Here is a 19,494-nt window from a genome sequence, read left to right as displayed (position 1 = left end):
GTAGTTCACAAAGCAGAATTTTTGCAGTAGCTTTTATGCCAGTAGTTCACAAAGCAGAATTTTTGCAGTAGCTTTAATGCCAGTAGTTCACAAAATAGAATTTTTGCAGTAGCTTTAATGCCAGTAGTTCACAAAGTAGAATTTTTGCAGTAGCTTTAATGCCAGTAGTTCACAAAGCAGAGTTTTTGCAGTAGCTTTAATGCCAGTAGTTCACAAAGTAGAATTTTTGCAGTAGCTTTTATGCCAGTAGTCCACAAAGTAGAATTTTTGCAATAGCTTTAATGCCAGTAGTCCACAAAGTAGAATTTTTGCAGTAGCTTTAATGCCAGTAGTTCACAAAGTAGAATTTTTGCAGTAGCTTTAATGCCAGTAGTTCACAAAATAGAATTTTTGCAGTAGCTTTAATGCCAATAGTTCACAAAGCAGAATTTTTGCAGTAGCTTTAATGCCAGTAGTTCACAAAATAGAATTTTTGCAGTAGCTTTTATGCCAGTAGTTCACAAAGTAGATTTTTTGCTCGCAAGACTGCTGCTTAGAGGCAACATTGCTTGGCAGTAAAGGTTAAAAAAGCGGGGACTAAGCGCGCCTTCCTCCTAAAGAGAAACGATTCGCAATACAATATATGGCCAAATCTTCATTCCAGGGTTTTAGGATGTTAGTGGCGCATGAGACACTTTTAGTCTAGGATAAATCTGTGTGGATTTTTAAATGCACGAGGGGGAAAAGTAATCTCCAGCCTACGAAAATCAACGCTCCACTTCATTCTAGAGCGAATGTTTCTAGAGCGACCCGCCAGTTTCCCCCGGGTCAGTGCAAACAGTCCGGAGACCCGTGTTTGTTTTGGCTCCGAAAGGGCTCCAGTCTTCGGCAAAACCACCCAAGGCTGAAGCCCGGCGGCCCTGCGGCCTTCCGGGGCGCCGCCGGGTTAATAGTCCGCCCGGGCTGGGTGATGATTACCCGTCCCTGAGGGAAGGGAAGCGGCCTCGGGGCTCCGCTCCTTCCCGCCAAGCTCGAGAGGAAGAGGCCGGCTCGGCTGCCTGCCTGCCTGCCTCCCTCACAGCCCGCCGCCATGGCCGCCGCGCCTCCCGAGGCCTACTACTTGGGCTTCGACTTCAGCACTCAGCAGGTAAGCCCCGGCCAGGAGGAGGCGGCGGCGGCCTTCGCTCGCCCGGAAGAGGCAGAGCCGCGGCCGCCATTCCCTCCCGGCTTCGCGGCGTTGCTGTTGCTGGGGGTAGCCTCTGGGCGGCGGGGAAAGGCACTCCGCTCGTCCCCTTTTCCTCTCAGCGCCAGGGTTTGGGTCCGAGGGGATTGGGCCCGCTCTCCTACTCGGCAACCTCGAGGAACCAGGCGAGGGCAGCAGGAGTTGGGCCTGCGGTTCACGGAATAGAATCCTAGAGCTGGAAGGGGCCTCAGGGGTCATCGAGTCCAACACCCTGCACAGTGCAGGAAACTCAGAAATATCTCCCCCTAAATTCACAAGATCTGCATTGCTATAGAACTATGCATTTGGAAGGGACCTCCATGCAGCTGGAAGGGACCTCTGCATTGCTATAGAACCAACCTCCTGCACATTGCAGGAGAATCACAAATACCTGCCCCTAAATTCACAGGATCTGCATTGCTATAGAACCATGCAGCTGGAAGGGACCTCCAGGGTCATCTAGTCCAGCCCCCTGCACAATGCAGGAGACTCACAAATACCTCCCCCTCAATTCACAGGATCTGCATTGCTATAGAACTACACATGCAGCTGGAAGGGATCTCCAGGGTCATCTAGTCCAACCCCCTGCACAACGCAGGAGACTCACAAATACTTCCCCTAATTTCACAGGATCTGCATTGCTATAGAACCATGCAGCTGGAAGGGACCTCTGCATTGCTATAGAACCAACCTCCTGCACATTGCAGGAGACTCACAAATACCTGCCCCTAAATTCACAGGATCTGCATTGCTATGAAACCATGCAGCTGGAAGGGACCTCCAGGGTCATCGAGTCCAACCCCCTGCACAATGCAGGAGACTCACAAATACCTCCTGCTCAATTCACAGGATCTGCATTGCTATAGAACCATGCAGCTGGAAGGGACCTCCATGCAGCTGGAAGGGACCTCTGCATTGCTATAGAACCATCCAGCTGGAAGGGACCTCCAGGGTCATCTAGTCCAACCCCCTGCACAATGCAGGAGACTCACAAATACCTCCCCTTCAATTCACAGGATCTGCATTGCTATAGAATTACACATGCAGCTGGAAGGGACCTCCAGGGTCATCTAGTCCAACCCCCTGCACAACGCAGGAGACTCACAAATACTTCCCCCTAAATTCACAGTATCTGCATTGCTGTAGAACCATGCAGCTGGAAGGGACCTCCAGGGTCATCTAGTCCAACCCCTGCACCATGCAGGAGACTCACAAATACCTCCCCCTAAATTCACAGCATCTGCATTGCTATAGAACCATACAGCTGGAAGGGACCTCTAGGGTCATCTAGTCCACCCCCCTGCACAATGCAGAAGACTCACAAATACCGCCCCCTAAATTCACAGGATCTTCATTGCTATAGAACCATGCAGCTGGAAGGGACCTCCAGGGTCATCTAGTCCACCCCCCTGCACAATGCAGGAGACTCACAAATACCACCCCCTAAATTCACAGGATCTTCATTGCTATAGAATCATGCAGCTGGAAGGGACTTCCAGGGTCATCTAGTCCACCCCCCTGCACAATGCAGGAAACTCACAAATACCTTTTCCTAAATTCACAGGATCTGCATTGTTGTCAGATGGCCATCTAGCCTCTTTAAAAACCTCTAAAAAAGGAGAGCTCACCACCTCCTGAGGAAGCCTTTTCCACCGAGGAACCGCTCTAACGGTCAGAAACTTCTTCCTCATGTTGAGCTGGAAACTTTTTTGATTTAATTTCAACCCATTGGTTTTGGTTCGACCTTCTGGGGCCACAGAAAACAATTCTGCACCATGACAGCCCTTCAAGTACCTGAAGATGGTGATCATATCACCTCTCAGCCACCTGCTCTCCATGCTAAACATGCCCATCTCCTTCAGCCTTTTGGAAACCAGTAACTTTGATTTTACTTGAACAAAATAGGAGTCAAGTTGCACCTTTAAGACCAACTTAGTTTTATTCAGAACGTAAGCATTCGTGTGCTCTCTAAGCACACTTCATCAGACAAGGAGTGGCTCAGAATGCAAACTGGTACAAACTTAAGAAACAATGACAGTATAGTAAAATTATCTGGTAGGGAGTGGTTTAGAATGCAAAATGGTAAAAAAAAAAATTAAGATTCAGTGACAGAATAGTAAAATTAACAAATTGAGCAAACCTTTGATCTGAGTTTGGTTGTAGTTGTTCGTCTCCTTTTGGAAACCAGTAACTTCGGGGTGGGCGTATTCACACGCTGCTCTGGACAGAGCTTCCCAGCTCTCCCCTGTTATAATTGTGTCTCTTTGTGGTGGAAAGCACAATGGGACCTGGAAGCAATACTCCCTCTAAGCTGTGGAGTCTTGTGAGCAAAAATTCTATTTTGTGAGCTATTGGCATTACGGTTGTGAGCAAGCAATTTGGCTACTGCATAAATTAGTTTCCTTTGGGGTCATTTTTCCTGAGCTAAGACAAAAATATGTGAGCCAGAGGGAACACTGCCTGGAAAGTAATTTTACAGACAGGCTTTTGATCTTGGGGAGGGGGGGGGACACAGGCTGGTTTTTAAAAGTGCTTGTCATGGTTTTCCAACTCAACAGGAAGCTGGACAGGATCCAAATCACACCTGCCTTGTAAGGAGAGTGAAGTGCAAATATAGACTTACACTTTTGGAGTTCCACCAAACTATATAATGTGACTTTGGCCTTCTCCTCCTGAAACCCAACCCTCTCCTGAATCCACCTCAAAGTCTCCAGGAATTTTCCAACTCAGACCTGGCAAGTTATACCAAAGCACTACACACACACAACTTTCATTTTAGGGAGACTTACACCCAAGTGCTTCCTGAGGGACTGTGCCCTCTCTCCTGATATCTGAGGTTCCCTTTTCTGGAGTTGTGTAGGTTGGGGACCTGATAATAGATTTATTGCAGTGGTTTTTTCTAGAGTGGGAAACAGAACTTAAAAATTGTAACAAAAATATTTACAGTTAGCAGACTGGAGGAACCTAGTCTGAATGATGATATAGGCCAGCAATTGCATCTGAAAGCAAATTCCAATTTGTGCCAGCTGAGTTCATTAGAATTCATATTTAAATGAGAAATCAAAAGTTCATCTGGGGCAGTTGTGGCTTGTAGGTTAAAAATAAAAGCCAGCTTTTCCTTCACTCTAACCGAAGCGCAGCAGTGAGGAAAGTGCATGTTATTGGGTATCTTTTTTTGGGGTCACATTTTGTATCTCTAAAGGTAAAGGTAGTCCCCTGTGCAAGCACCAGTTGTTTTCAACTCTGGGGTGACGTGGCTTTCACAACGTTTTCACGGCAGACTTTTTACGGGGTGGTTTGCCATTGCCTTCCCCAGCTGTCTACGCTTTCCCCGCAGCAAGTTGGGTACTCATTTTACTGACCTCAGAAGGATGGAAGGCTGAGTCAACCTGGAGCCAGCTACCTCAACCAGATTCCGCTGGGATCGAACTCAGGTTGTGAGCAGAGGGCTCTGACTGCAGTACTGCAGCTTTACCACTCTGCGCCATGGGGTTCTTTTTTGTATCTCCCCCCCCCCCCCTTTAAAGTTATTACACTTAAACCAGGCTGTCACTGGGATCTTAAATCATGAATATTTTTATGAAGGAAGGCACAAATAGCGGGTAGTCTCATGAGGAGGAGCTGTGGCTCAGTGGAAGAGCCTCTGGTTTGAAGACACAGAGGTCCCAGGTTCAATCCCTGCCTCCTCCATTTAATAGGATCAGATGTTAAAGCAAAGTGAAAGTTTATTCCTGAGACTCTGGAGAGCCACTGCTAGTGTGAGGAAATCAAGATCCCCCAACCTTTTAAAGGGCATCCACATTGGTCTCTTGCTGCACAAATGAGTCTTGTGGCACTTTAAAGATTAACATGTTTCTGTTCTAAACTTGTACAAACTTTTGTGGACTAGATCCACAAGCATTTGATGAAGTGGGTGCCAGAATGATTACCTGCTTCTGAAGGTGCATTTTAATATATAGACTTGAGTTCTGCGTAAGCATCTGAAACCCTTTTTGGTGTACCTGGAGTTGTGCCATGTCAGAGACACTCTTCTCTTCCCTCCTCCCTCCCCAAATTAGCAGCAGAAATAATGGAGTGTATATGATGAGTGGATTTGCACAAAATCAGCTGGTTAAAAAAAAGAAGAATGAGAGAGAGGCTCTAATGATGGCGGAGGAAGAACAGACCTGGGTGGGAATCCACAACTTTGTTTCTGAACTAATCAGGGACAGCTTCGTATCTTCTTAGGGAAGTTCTGATTTGCACCCAAGAAGCAGAGCGCTAATCAGTTGCAATCACATTCAAGACGCTGTATGAAGTGAAGACTGAACCAGTTCCTTGCTCTGTTTTCCGAGGAGAATCACATAAAATAATCAGTTCTTCCAAATGGAGATATGCATCCTAGAATTAATGACCGACTCTCTTCTTTCTCTAGCTGAAAGTCATTGCCATAGATGAGCAACTGAGAGTCATCCACGAGAACCATGTTAACTTTGACAAGGAACTTCCAGAATTTGGGTATGTTGCTTCGCTTGAGCCGCTGTTTTGGTCCAACTAAGCTGTCTGGCCCTTGAATCTTCCAGATACTTAAATTTCCTGGATGCTGTATGGGAAAAATGAAGATCTGAACAAAACCAGACATTATCCCCCACTTTCTTCCCTGCCCCTTCCCGGCTTCTTCATGCAAGAAAATTCAGAACAGGCCATTGCCTATAGGGTGTTGGTGGTTGGAATATTCGATACCAGGGATGAATGTCAATTACATGGTTTAGTATTTTCAATGGAAGCTTGCTACTGAGCGAGATGTATTATCATCCTCCAGTGATACGGGCTTCTGGGCAAGATGTTCCCTTTTCATTGTTTTCTCCATTCACTTGCTTAATGAGTCTCTCCTCTGCTGTCTTCCGTGAATCACTGTGAACCTTGTAAAAGTTGCTGGACCTTGCCCAGTCTCTTCCACTAGCAGCAGTTGTCCTAAACCGAGGGTGACCAAACTGTGGCTCGGGAGCCACGCGTAGCTCTTTCACACACATTGTGCGGCTCTCGGAAACCGCCCCCCCCCCCACCTCTTTGGCTGGCTTGGAGAGGGCATTTGTCTCTTTAAATCATTCTCCAAGCCAAGCCGGCTGGTGGTTTGGAGAATGCTTTTAAAGTTAAAAGTTCCTTTCTTTCCACTTCTCCTACCACCCCCCACCCCACCTTCCTTCCTTCCTGTATGTCCATGTCTTGTGACTCTCAAACATCTGACGTGTATTCTATGTGGCTCTTATGTTAAGCAAGTTCGGCCACCCCTGTCCTCAACCAACGTAGCGAATGGTATAGCCCTGACGTGGTGGCCCATGCTAGCTTGATCTTGTCAGATCTTCAGGCTCCTGAATGCCTTACTCCTAGCTGAATTGACTTTGGCTGTGGTTCTTCTAGTCTTCTGCTTACCCAGCTGGTTTTGTGTCCTACCTTTCCTTATAGTACAAGTGCCTTTCATGTGCAGAAGTATTTAACTGCGTTTCAGGCTTCCTGTTTGACTTTTTAAGTATAAAATGCATGGCAGACGGCTAGTCTGAAAATAAAAATATATGCAGGAGTGCCAATGCTGTCTCAAAGACACTGGCATGAACTCCTGAATCAATACCAACAGGTATTCTCTAAACCAGGGGTGCCAAACTTGCACCCCAGTGGCCAAATCAGGTCCTCAGAGGGGTCCTATCAGGCCCCCGAGGAAATGACTGTTGTCTGGTTCCTTCTCCCTCTCTCTTGCTTCCTTCTGCATAACAGCTTGCTTTGCAAGGCTTGTTCAATTGCACAGAGCAAAGCCTCTATTTTCTCCATTGGCTGAGGCTCCTCCCTTGGGGAGGAAGAGAGGGAGGCAGAGCTTGTTTTGCCAGGCTCTCTCAATCGCACAGCAGAGCTGCTGAGCCAAGCCTCTCTTCCATCTATTGGCTGCTGCTCCTCCCCCTCCTGGCCCCCTGGGGAAGGAAGAAAAGAGCCAGAGTGTCACGTTCTCAGGGCGCTGGCAGGCGGGAGTCCAAAGCCAGTCCAAGGTCAAAGTTTAGGAAGTCAAGCAAGAGCCAAGTCACCAAAGCAAAATCGCAAACCGGAATCAGAAGTCAGTGTCCAAAAGCCAAAGGGTCAGAGTGCCAAGGAATTCAAGCAGATCAGGAAGGAGTGTGAATGCAAGCCAGAGAATAGACTTGTTGCTTCCACAAGGTTACCAGGAGTGGGAGTTGTATGGGAGCCTCAATCAGCCTGCTCCCTGGGTGGCAGCAACTCTGCTAGAACTCAGGGCTGAGAGATCTGAAGCATCGGCGTGCCTCATGTCTTCACTCTGGAAGTTCTTTCCGGAGCCTGCTTTGAAGTCTTGAGATGGGATGGGGAGAGCTTGGAGGAGATTGTCAACAGCGGACCTAGGTGCCTGGAATGTGGGGAGAGTGATTGATGGGCCAGCTGCTGGTTGTTCGGCTGAGGAACTGGCTGGCAACTCTTCCAGGTCTGTTAACCCTTCCAGCTCCCCCTCATCAGGGCTCATGACACAGAGCTTCCTTTGGCCGGTTCCCCGGATCCCATGGGAGAAATACAAAGAAAGCATTTTTAAGACCAATGAGTGCTAATGTTTTAAGGGGTTTTTAAAAAATCTTTCCTTGTGTTAGTCTATGTTCTTTATAAAGTTTGTATCTCTGTTACCTAACCTTAAATAGGTACACACCTGGCCCAGCCTGACAAAATCTCATTTCTGTCAGATCTGGCCCTCATAACAAATGAGTTCAACACCCTTGCTCTAAACAGCCCCCTGTAAATAGGAACCCATTGCTTTATTGAAGAGTGAGGGAATAGTGCTTAAACGTTTTTTTTTTATATGCATCCCTTTCCATTTGCATCCTTCCACTAGTTAGAGTTGCCAAGGTTGGCTGCCATGGTTATGCAGAAGAGATCCTGTGTGTATTTGTGGGCCTCAAAGGACTGCAAGAGGAGTCAGGGGTATGCTGAAGAAAAGAATGGGTTATTCAGTTTGCTCAAATGTTGTGTTTCCTGCAGCACGCAAGGCGGTGTCAACATTCACAGAGACAGACTGACAGTAACTTCTCCTGTATTAATGTGGATCAAGGTGAGTACAGAACATTTTGAGTCCTGCGGGGCAGTGCGTGGAAAGAAAGACAAGTGGCTTCCCCAGTTGCTTCTAACCCCTCCCACTTAGTTTCCTATACTTGCTGCTCCCGTGCCTTTATTGCATATTACCAAAGTCCCCAGCTTCTTTAAGCCTGTGGGCGCCTTTGGAATTCTGACTCGATGTGGTGGCTGCAGCCACAAAATGGCTAGTATAGGAGAGCCCAGGGCTTTTAAGAACATAAGAGAAGCCATCTTGGATCAGGCCAATGGTCCATCCAGTCCAACACTCCGTGTCACATAAGAACATAAGAGAAGCCATGTTGGATCAGGCCAATGGCCCATCCAGTCCAACACTCCGTGTCACACAGTGGCCAACAATTTTATTTATATACACACACACACACACACTGTGGCTAATAGCCACTGATGGACCTCTGCTCCATATTTTTATCTAACCCCCTCTTGAAGCTGGCTATGCTTGTAGCCGCCACCACCTCCTGTGGCAGTGAATTCCACATGTTAATCACCCTTTGGGTGAAGAAGGACTTTTTTTTATCCTTTCTAACCCGACTGCTCAGCAATTTCATCGAATGCCCACGAGTTCTTGTATTGTGAGAAAGGGAGAAAAGTACTTCTTTCTCTGCCTTCTCCATCCCATGCATAATCTTGTAAACCTCTATCATGTCACCCCGCAGTCGACGTTTTAGTAGCAGGAACACAGTTCTGGCTGGCTTGGTGCCAGGGGGCATGGCCTAATATGCAAATGAATTCCTGATGGGCTTGTTTTACCCCAAAACCCTGTGTGAACCAATGGTGATGTCAGGGGTGTGGCCTAATATGCAAATGAGTTCTTGCTGGGCTTTTTCTACAAAAAGAGCCCTGGGAGAGCTAGTTGGTGCAGTGAAGTGCACGGACTCTCATCTGGGAGAACCAGGTTTGATTCCCGACTCCTCTACATGCATCTGCTGCTGATGTGACCTTGAGTCGGTCACAAGTTCTCACAGAGTTCCTCACAAGAGCAGTTTCTGTCAGAGCTCTCTCAGCCCCACCTACCTCACAGGGTGTCTGTTGTGGGGAGGGGAAGGGAAAGGAGAGGGGATTGTAAACCACTCTGTGACTCCTTTGGGTAGTGAAGGGCAGGGTACAAATCCAGTCTCCTCTTCCTCCTCCTCTCCTTCTCCTTCAACCGTACAATGGCTGCTGCAGCGCACCATTAGTCCCCAAGTGAAGATCTGTGTGGTGTGGGGGCAGCTGCTGCCAAAACAATATTTTTAAAAATCCACACCATCAACCAAATCTCCATTGGGCAGTCAGAAGCCTTGCTGGGCAAATGCCCCACCTGGCCCCATTTCACTTTCTAAAAACACTTGATGGGCACTGGGGTGGGTGCCATTGTGGTCTGTGTGGTTTCTGTGGGAGACACGTTGAGAACTCTTGGAATATACCATTTTGCCTGTTTTCTGGGGTAACAGAGCCCCACTTGATTCTATGACTTGTGCCATCAGAAAAAGGAGAAGCTGTTCTGTGTTGTAGTGCCATCCATGCCTGATTCTGTTCCCTGCTTTTGGGAAAACCTGTGATGCAATGAACAGAGCATCTTTGGGAAGGAAACCCAAAGGAATGGATGCATTCACTCACAAGATGAGAGAAGAAAGCCCATACTGGCTTCTGTAGCTGAATAACCAGAGATGGTGTGTGTTACTTGAATGTTCCACTACCTTCAACAGGAGGTGCGAGGAAAAGGGACCAACTGGAGTGAACAGCAATTCTCCAGAAGAGGATAACAACTCCCTCCTCAATTAGAAATTGCCATTGTTTTAAATATCAACTGTTTGGCTCTCTCCGTGTCATTAGATGATTCAGCTCCATAGCTCAGCGTTATTAAAATTTGGGCTCCGCAAGAAACAGCTACATTTGCCAGACAATTAATCATTTGCTTGTTTTCTGCCTCTGTTTGGGTGTTGTTAAGATTTCTTTTGACACTGCAGTTTCCTGCATTGTGCCGTTTAATTTTCTGAAGTTGTCACATTCTGTGCCATTGTTTGCGATAATAGATGTGTTAATTTTAAAAGCCATGTCAGAATTGTTCTGGATTAAGCTGAATTTTGGCACAATTGCATTCTCTTCTCCCTCCGCCCCTGCTGAAGCGGCAACACTTTCCCCGTGTTTTAATAATAAGCAGTGTTTCCCTATCTCTTTGCTTTGTGATGAAGGGCTGGCAGTTTGATTCAGTGTCTCCCTTATTCATTTAGAACCAGAACTTCTACAGTAGCCGTTTTAACTCTTACATCCCAGACCTAAGCATGGTTCGTTTGGGAGCAAGGCCGACAGAGGGTGGAACCCCCTGTAGCTCTTCTTCGGTTAGTTAGATCTGCATTTCAAAAGGGTGAAAGGAAGGTTTTACTCTAGTGGAAAATTAACGGTATTGGAGGGGTGCATTTATTTCATTACATAGTCACAGGTCAGGTAGCTGTGCCAGGATTACAGGGTTTCTCACCTTGCGGCGAGGTTTCTCTGTTAAAAGCAAACACGAGTCCATCAGAAATTCACGCAAGTGGATCTACAAACAAGGAACACTTTTGCAAACAGAAACATATCAGTGTGAGCGGCATAGTGGCTAGTGTGTCAGGTTACAACTGAGAACACCTGTGTTCAAATCCTTACTAATTCACTAAGCTGTGTGGGCGGCCTGAGACCAGTCACTCTCTTTCAGTTTAGCTTACCTCTCAGGGCTGATAGGATAACGCAGTGGAAGTGGGAAGAACTGTATATGCCAGGGGTGGCCAAACTGTGGCTCGGGAGCCACATGTGGCTCTTTCACACACATTGTGTGGCTCTCGAAGCCCCCACTGCCCTGTCGGTCTGCTTGGAGAAGGCATTAGTCTCTAAATCATTTCGCCAAGCCAGTCAGAGGCTTGGAGAATACATTTAAAGTTAAAGTTGCCTTCTTTCTATCTCTCCCACTCTTCTCCATTTATTTGCCTGCTTGCCTGCCTACCTGTCTGCCAGCCTGCTCTCGAACATCTGACATTCATGTCCCTCATACATCTGATGTTTATTCAGTGTGTCTCTTACATTAAGCAATTTTGGTCACCTCTGGTATATGCCATCAGTGCTTAGTTTTCGTGGCCCCTTCTTACATGCCCAGGGAAATGCGAATTGCCACTTTGGGCTCCGGCAGCGATTTTCCCCCAGACTAGTTTGGCCAGGGATCCTGGAGGGTTTTTTGCCATCTTCTGGGGGATGGAGCAGGCGTCCCTGTGTGTGTGTGGTGGGGGAGGTATTTGTGAATTTCCTGCATTGTGCAGGCGGTTGGATTAGATTACCCTCGAGGTCCTTACCAACTCTATGCTTCATCCTTATTGCCCTGTGAACACAGTGGCACCTGCAGAGACCTTTCCAGGAGCCCATCTTTCCGGGGCCAAGTGGGGCTTTTGCCCGGCAAGGCTTCTGATTGGCTATTGTACATGTGATTGGGTGCATAGATTTTTTAAAAATGTTGGTTCAACAACAGCTGCCACCACAGCTCAAGGATATTGGATTTATATCCCTCCCTCCACTCCAGAGAGTCTCAGAGTGGCTCACAATCTCCTTTACCTCCCCCCCCCCACAACAGACACCCTGTGAGGTAGAAGAAGATATTGGATTTATATCCCGCCTTCCACTCCGAAGAGTCTCAGACCGGCTCACAATCTCCTTTCCCTTCCTCCCCCACAACAGACACCCTGTGAGGTAGATGAAGATATTGGATTTATATCCCGCCCTCCACTCCGAAGAGTCTCAGAGTGGCTCACAATCTCCTTTCCCTTCCTCCCCCACAACAGACACCCTGTGAGGTAGATGAAGATATTGGATTTATATCCCGCCCTCCACTCTGAAGAGTCTCAGAGTGGCTCACAATCTCCTTTCCCTTCCTCCCCCACAACAGACACCCTGTGAGGTAGATGAAGATATTGGATTTATATCCCACCCTCCACTCCGAAGAGTCTCAGAGCGGCTCACAATCTCCTTTCCCTTCCTCCCCCACAACAGACACCCTGTGAGGTAGATGAAGATATTGGATTTATATCCCGCCCTCCACTCCGAAGAGTCTCAGAGTGGCTCACAATCTCCTTTCCCTTCCTCCCCCACAACAGACACCCTGTGAGGTAGATGAAGATATTGGATTTATATCCCGCCCTCCACTCTGAAGAGTCTCAGAGTGGCTCACAATCTCCTTTCCCTTCCTCCCCCACAACAGACACCCTGTGAGGTAGATGAAGATATTGGATTTATATCCCACCCTCCACTCCGAAGAGTCTCAGACCGGCTCACAATCTCCTTTCCCTTCCTCCCCCACAACAAACACCCTGTGAGGTGGGTGGGGCTGAGAGGGTTCCCACAGCAGCTGCCCTTTCAAGGACAACCTCTGCCATAGCTATGGCTGACCCAAGGCTGTGCTAGCAGGTGCAAGTGGAGGAGTGGGGAATCAAGCTCGTTTCTCCCAGATAAGAGTCCGCACACTTAACCACTACACCAAACTGGGTATTCATGGTGCAACTAAAGGTAAGCTGTGGCGGCCTCCTGCAGCAGCCATTTTGTGGCCGCAGCCACCACACCGTGTCAGTATTCCAGAGGAGCCTGCAGGCTCAAAAGATTGGGGACCCCTATCTTAGAGGACAGATTGCATAAAAATGTAACAGATGTCTCACCTAAAATCACATATACATGCGTAAAGTTGGTGTTTGACTCTGTGGCGATGCAAAACCATGGGCTGGTTGAACGTTTGGCTGTGTGCTGATGCACAGCTTAATGCAACAGAAGGTCAAACATTAGCCATGTGCTGTGCAGATCTGCACATCAGAACTGTACAGTCTGGTTCTCTGGTATGTGCTTAGCTTCCAGCGTTGTGTTGGGATAGGATTGTTCTGTGCTCATCGCGCTTGGGTTCCAGGTAACCCGGAGCCTTTATATCACGCACCACTGCTTGGTAGTTGGAGCTGCTGTTCACCCCAGTGCAAAGCTACCCAGGAGTGCCAAAGCACAAAGGGAATTCTTGCATGAATAAAGGCTATCCTATCCAGTGCGGATGAGCGTTTGGAGCTGGCTCCGATCTGGAAAGGGGGTGGGGGGCATGTTGGACCACAGCAACCCACTGAATCATTGAATAAGGGCATTGATTTCTTTAAAAGGAGTCAGTAGATGCAAAGCAGGTGTGCCACTCCCCCCCCCCCCCCGTCCGCCAACCTTGACAATGTCTCTCTTGTATATCGGTGCCCTTTGAAGACCAAACAAGAGAAGATAAAGGGGCCAAACTAAACATTTCAGGTCAGCCACATGTCACGTTAGCCTAGCAGCTGTTACTCCCTGGCAAAGCACCTTTGGGAGAGGGGTGATTTTGCAGCAGGAAAAGGGCAGTAAGGCACAAACCCTACGACTTTCTTTCCCCCTGAAACTTCCCCCACCCCCAGCTGTTTCCCCCTCCCTTGCAGGATCCCTGGGTCCTATCTGCAAGGAGAATGGGAACCTTGGGGTGGAAATGTGGGGAAAGCCAAACAACTATGGATGGTGGGGAGCAGAGCTTTTTTTTTTTTTTTTTTTGTAGCAGGAACTCCTTTGCATATTAGGCCACACACCCCTGATGATGATGATGATGATGATATTGGATTTATATCCCGTCCTATACTCTGAATCGCAGAGTGGTCACAATCTCCTTTTACCGTCTCCCCCCCACAACAGATACCCTGTGAGGTGGGTGGGGTTGAGAGAGCTCTCACAGCAGCTGCCCTTTCAAGGACAATCCCTACCAGAGCTATGGCTGACCCAAGGCCATCCCAGCAGCTGCAAGTGGAGGAGTGGGGAATCAAACCCGGTTCTCCCAGATAAGAGTCCACGTACTTAACTACTACACCAAAATCTCTCTCACCAAACGAATGTAGCCAGTCCTCCTGGAGCTTACAGTAGGCCCTGTACTAAGAGCCCTGTAAGCTCCAGGAGGATTGGCTACATCAGGGGTGTGTGGCCTAATATGCAAAGGAGTTCATCCTACAAAAAAAAGCCCTGATGGGGAGTATGATTGCCAACCTCCTGGTGGGACCTGGAGATCTCCTGGAATTCCTGCTGCACACTACAGAGTTCAGTTCCCCATTGTGGGGAAATGGTTGCTTTGGAGGGTGGGCCCTATAGCATTATATTCTGCTGAAGTCTCTCCCCTCCCCACACCCTGCCCTCCCCAGGCTCCACCCCCAAATAGCCAGGAATTTCCCAACCTGGAACTGGCAATCCTACTGGGATGTTCCAAGGAAAAGAAGAAGACGACTGCAGATTTATACCCCGCCCTTCTCTCTGAATCAGAGACTCAGCGCGGCTTACAATCTCCTCTATCTTCTCCCCCCACAACAGACACCCTGTGAGGTGGGTGGGGCTGAGAGGGCTCTCACAGCAGCTGCCCTTTCAAGGACAACCTCTGCCAGAGCTACGGCTGGCCCAAGGCCATGCCAGCAGGTGCAAGTGAAGGAGTGGGGAATCAAACCCAGCTCTCCCATATAAGAGTCCGCGCACTTAACCACTACACCAAACTGGCTCTTCTATCGGGCGTCTACTTTGTGCTGCATCTGACTTCCAGCATGAGACATAAGGTGGCTTGTGTAGAATTCCTTGGAGATCTGCTGTTCAACCACTGATCATCCAAAATATCACAAAACATTATGTAACCGTTTGAGCTCCCAGAACACTCAGCATGTTCAGCACACAGACTCTGGGTCCAGTGCAGGCAGAGCATCCTGACAGCTACAAGTACTGGAGTGTATTATTATTATTAGCATCAAACTGTTTTTAAAATGTTTTAATTGCTTTATTGTAAGATTTTAATTAGTCCATGTAAATGCTTTCACTGTTGTGCTTTCACTGTTGTGCACCTGTAAATGCTTTCACTGTTGTGAGCCGCCCTGAGCCTGCTTCGGCAGGGAGGGCGGGATATAAATCCAATAAAATAAAATGAAATGAAATAAATACAGCGTTGAGTCCAGAGCCATCCCCTGGTATGGGTGAAGGGGGCACAATGATGGCCTGTTGTAGCTGCCTAGACTTCTCCTGGTTTCCACTCCCCTTTTTGTACTGAACATCCTGATTGTCGAAGGATTCTGCAGAACTTAAAAAGTTTGCATGCTGCAGCGTAGTCGATCCTAGTAAAGAAGTGCCGTGACTTGGATGGTCTTGTCAGGTTTTGGAAGCTAAGCAGGATTGGCCCTGGTTTGTACTTGGATGGGAGACCACCAAGAAAGTCCAGGGTTGCCATGTAGAGGCAGGCAGTGGCAGGGCTTTTTTCGCAGGAGTTGTCCTTGAAAGGGCAGCTGCTGTGAGAGCCCTCTGAGCCCCACCTACCTCACAGGGTGTCTGTTGTGGGGGGAGAAGATATAGGAGATAGTAAGCCACTCTGAGTCTCTGCCCTTTCAAGGACAACCTCTGCCAGAGCTATGGCTGACCCAAGGCCATTCCAGCAGGTGCATGTGGAGGAGTTGGGAACCAAACACGGTTCTCCCAGATAAGAGTCCACACACTTCACCACTACACCAAACTGGCTCTCAACTGAGGCCTGAGGAAATTTTCATTCAAAGGGAAGGCAAGGCAAGAAGAAGATATTGGATTTGTATCCCGCCCTCCACTCCGAATCGCAGAGTCTCAGAGCGGCTCACAATTTCCTTTATCTCCCTCCCCCACAACAGACACTGTCAGAACTTGAAGAACTTCAAACGAAACCCATTACTTTGTTGCAAAAGTATAGGACGTTTATTGAGAACTGTGTTCAGAGAAGGCACAAGTTGATACTGATAACAGACTCAGCGATTGATACATTCTTTATGCAGTTGTTACAGAAACAATAAAACCATTTCTCACACTCTGGGAGACAGTTGTCCGTTCTCAGGGTTTCTTATCAGTCAAAGGGAGGAAGGAGTCCTGCTGTGAGATTCTAGCAGGCCAGCTTCAAAGGACACCTGCAGATGTTTTCCAGAGGCTATCTGTCACCCTTCAGTGGTTACAGTTTGTTTGAAATGCAAAGCATTTGGTTAGTGGCTCTAGTTACAAGGACACAGGGTTAGTATACAATTACAATATGGAGTCGGTTAGGCTAACATTACCAAGCTTGGCAAGCATAATAGTTACAAGTTCTGACAGACACCCTGTGAGGTGGGCGGGGCTGAGAGGGCTCTCACTGCAGCTGCCCTTTCAAGGACAACCTCTGCCAGAGCTATGGCTGACCCAAGGCCACGCTAGCAGGTGCAAGTGGAGGAGTGGGGAACCAAACGTGGTTCTCCCAGATAAGAGTCTGCACACTTTACTGCACCAAACTGGCTCTCTGCTTGTCTCCTGCCTTGAGAACCCCAAGTCAGCAGAGATGTGATGGCACTTCCCTCCACCAATAAAGAAGAATTACATGATTGATGATTTTGGAACGTTCCTAGTCATTAACGATTTTTTTTTGTTCTCCTTTGTTATCTGAGATTTTCATTAGGGATGGTCGGCATTTACTCTCTTTAATTCAAAGATCTGTGACAGCTTGCCCCCCCCCCCCCCCGAATGCTGCAGTCAATCTTTATCCCCTTTCTTCTTGTAGGCCCTGGATATGGTCTTGGAAAAGATGAAATCTTCTGGGTTTAACTTCTCTAGAGTCAAAGCTTTGTCTGGAGCTGGACAGGTCAGCTTAAAAGAGTGGCGAGGGTGGGAATTGCATACTTGGGTTTTTATGTACTATGCTTTAAAAAATGAATTTAACAATTTGTAAGCTACATCAGGGGTGCGTGGCCTACTGTGCAAAGAAACTCCTGCTAGAATTCCACCCCTGCCAACTATACATGTTTACTTTAATAAGCACAGGCAAAACTAACTTAGAATGCATCGGAATGTTGGTATATCAAGGTCAGTCTTTTCTGTTTTGATTGCTAGTGGGCAGAGGTCTTTCAAGTCACCAGCTACTTGATAACTTTAACTGTGGATGCTGGAGATTAACATAAACACATAAGAGCAGCCATGTTGGATCAGGCCAATGGCCCATCCAGTCCCAACACTCTGTGTCACATAAGAACATAAGAGGAGCCATGTTGGATCAGGCCAGTGGCCCATCCAGTCCAACACTCTGCGTCACATAAGAACATAAGAGAAGCCCTGTTGGAGCAGGCCAATGGCCCATCCAGTCCAGCACTCTGTGTCACATAAGAACATAAGAGAAGCCATGTTGGATCAGGCTAATGGCCCATCCAGTCCAGCACTCTGTGTCACATAAGAACATAAGAGAAGCCATGTTGGATCAGGCTAATGGCCCATCCAGTCCAACACTCTGCGTCACATAAGAACATAAGAGAAGCCCTGTTGGATCAGGCCAGTGACCCATCCAGTCCAACACTCTGTGTCACATAAGAACATAAGAGAAGCCCTGTTGGATCAGGCCAGTGACCCATCCAGTCCAACACTCTGTGTCACATAAGAACATAAGAGAAGCCATGTTGGATCAGGCTAATGGCCCATCCAGTCCAACACTCTGCGTCACATAAGAACATAAGAGAAGCCCTGTTGGATCAGGCCAATGGCCCATCCATTCCAACACTCTGTGTCACATAAGAACATAAGAGAAGCCCTGTTGGATCAGGCCAGTGACCCATCCAGTCCAACACTCTGTGTCACATAAGAACATAAGAGAAGCCCTGTTCGATCAGGCCAATGGCCCATCCAGTCCAACACTCTGTGTCACATAAGAACATAAGAGAAGCCATGTTGGATCAGGCCAATGGCCCATCCAGTCCAACACTCTGTGTCACATAAGAACATAAGAGAAGCCATGCTGGATCAGGCCAGTGGCCCATCCAGTCCAACACTCTGCGTCACATAAGAACATAAGAGAAGCCCTGTTGGATCAGGCCAATGGGCCATCCAGTCCCAACACTCTGTGTCACATAAGAACATAAGTGAAGCCATGTTGGATCAGGCCAGTGGCCCATCCAGTCCAACACTCTGTGTCACATAAGAACATAAGAGAAGCCCTGTTGGATCAGGCCAATGGCCCCTCCAGTCCAACACTCTGAGTCACGTAAGAAGCCATGTTGGATCAGGCCAGTGGCCCATCCAGTCCAACACTCTGTGTCACATAAGAACATAAGAGAAGCCCTGTTGGATCAGGCCAATGGCCCCTCCAGTCCAACACTCTGTGTCACATAAGAGAAGCCATATTGAATCAGGCCAGTGGCCCATCCAGTCCAACACTCTGCGTCACATAAGAACATAAGAGAAGCCCTGTTGGATCAGGCCAATGGGCCATCCAGTCCCAACACTCTGTGTCACAGAAGAACATAAGAGGAGCCATGTTGGATCAGGCCAATGACCCATCCAGTCCAACACTCTGTGTCACATAAGAACATAGGAGAAGGCATGTTGGATCAGGCCAATGGCCCATCCAGTCCAACACTCTGTGTCACAGAAGAACATAAGAGAAGCCATGTTGGATCAGGCCAATGGCCCATCCAGTCCAACACTCTGTGTCACATAAGAACATAAGAGGAGCCATGTTGGATCAGGCCAATGGCCCATCCAGTCCAACACTCTGTGTCACATAAGAACATAAGAGCAGCCATGTTGGATCAGGCCAGTGGCCCATCCAGTCCAACACTCTGTGTCGCACAGTGGCCAAAAACCAGGGGCCAGCAGGAGGTCACCCAGCAGGGATTGAACCCAGGACCTTCTGCATGCCAAGCAGATGGTCTTCCACTGAGCCAGGACCTCGCCAAGCATAGCTATGGTTACTATTTAATGTGATTCTGGTTTAGCTATCACGGGGACCTCTGAAGTCCTGCCTTTACTCTTGGAAATCTTAGGTCCAAATTAGATATTACAGTGTCCAGAGGTTTGACTGTTTTAGTACTTGAAAAGGCATGTGTATGTACATATATATGTGGAGGGAGGCAAGATTGCCTGGTTGTGCCACACCATGACCCAATAAGACCATAAAAAGAGCTTTGCTGGATCAGACCAAGAGGGCATCCAGACCAGCATCTAGTATCACACAGTGGCCAACCAGTTCCTCTGGTGGGCCAACAAAAGGGCATGGAGGCTGAGTCCTTCCCCTGATGTTGCTTCCTGGCTCTGAGATTCAAAAGATTAGTACCTCTGAATGTACAGGTTCCCCTCAGTCACCATGGCTAGTAGCCACTGATAGACTTATCCTCCATGAATCTTTCAAATCCCCT

At 47.9% G+C, this 19,494-nt stretch overlaps 1 protein-coding gene across 2 annotated transcripts in view; it reads left to right on the top strand.

Annotated features, from left to right (window-relative positions):
• The first annotated feature begins 1,001 nt into the window (after positions 1-1,001).
• The window catches only part of XYLB (xylulokinase), a 191,071-nt gene continuing 172,578 nt past the window's right edge, over positions 1,002-19,494 (top strand). For both annotated transcript variants that reach the window (XM_060248075.1, XM_060248074.1), the window contains exons 1-4: positions 1,002-1,126; positions 5,616-5,698; positions 8,210-8,279; positions 16,875-16,955. In XM_060248075.1, coding sequence (XP_060104058.1) covers positions 1,070-1,126; positions 5,616-5,698; positions 8,210-8,279; positions 16,875-16,955 — 291 coding nt within the window. In that variant the 5' untranslated portion in view covers positions 1,002-1,069. The remainder of the gene's footprint in view (positions 1,127-5,615; positions 5,699-8,209; positions 8,280-16,874; positions 16,956-19,494) is intronic.

The sequence above is a fragment of the Heteronotia binoei genome, chromosome 10, assembly GCF_032191835.1.
Source record: "Heteronotia binoei isolate CCM8104 ecotype False Entrance Well chromosome 10, APGP_CSIRO_Hbin_v1, whole genome shotgun sequence".
NCBI classification, from domain to species: domain Eukaryota; kingdom Metazoa; phylum Chordata; class Lepidosauria; order Squamata; family Gekkonidae; genus Heteronotia; species Heteronotia binoei.
Note: the sequence above shows the minus strand (reverse complement) of the source record. Positions and strands in the feature narration are given on the sequence as shown.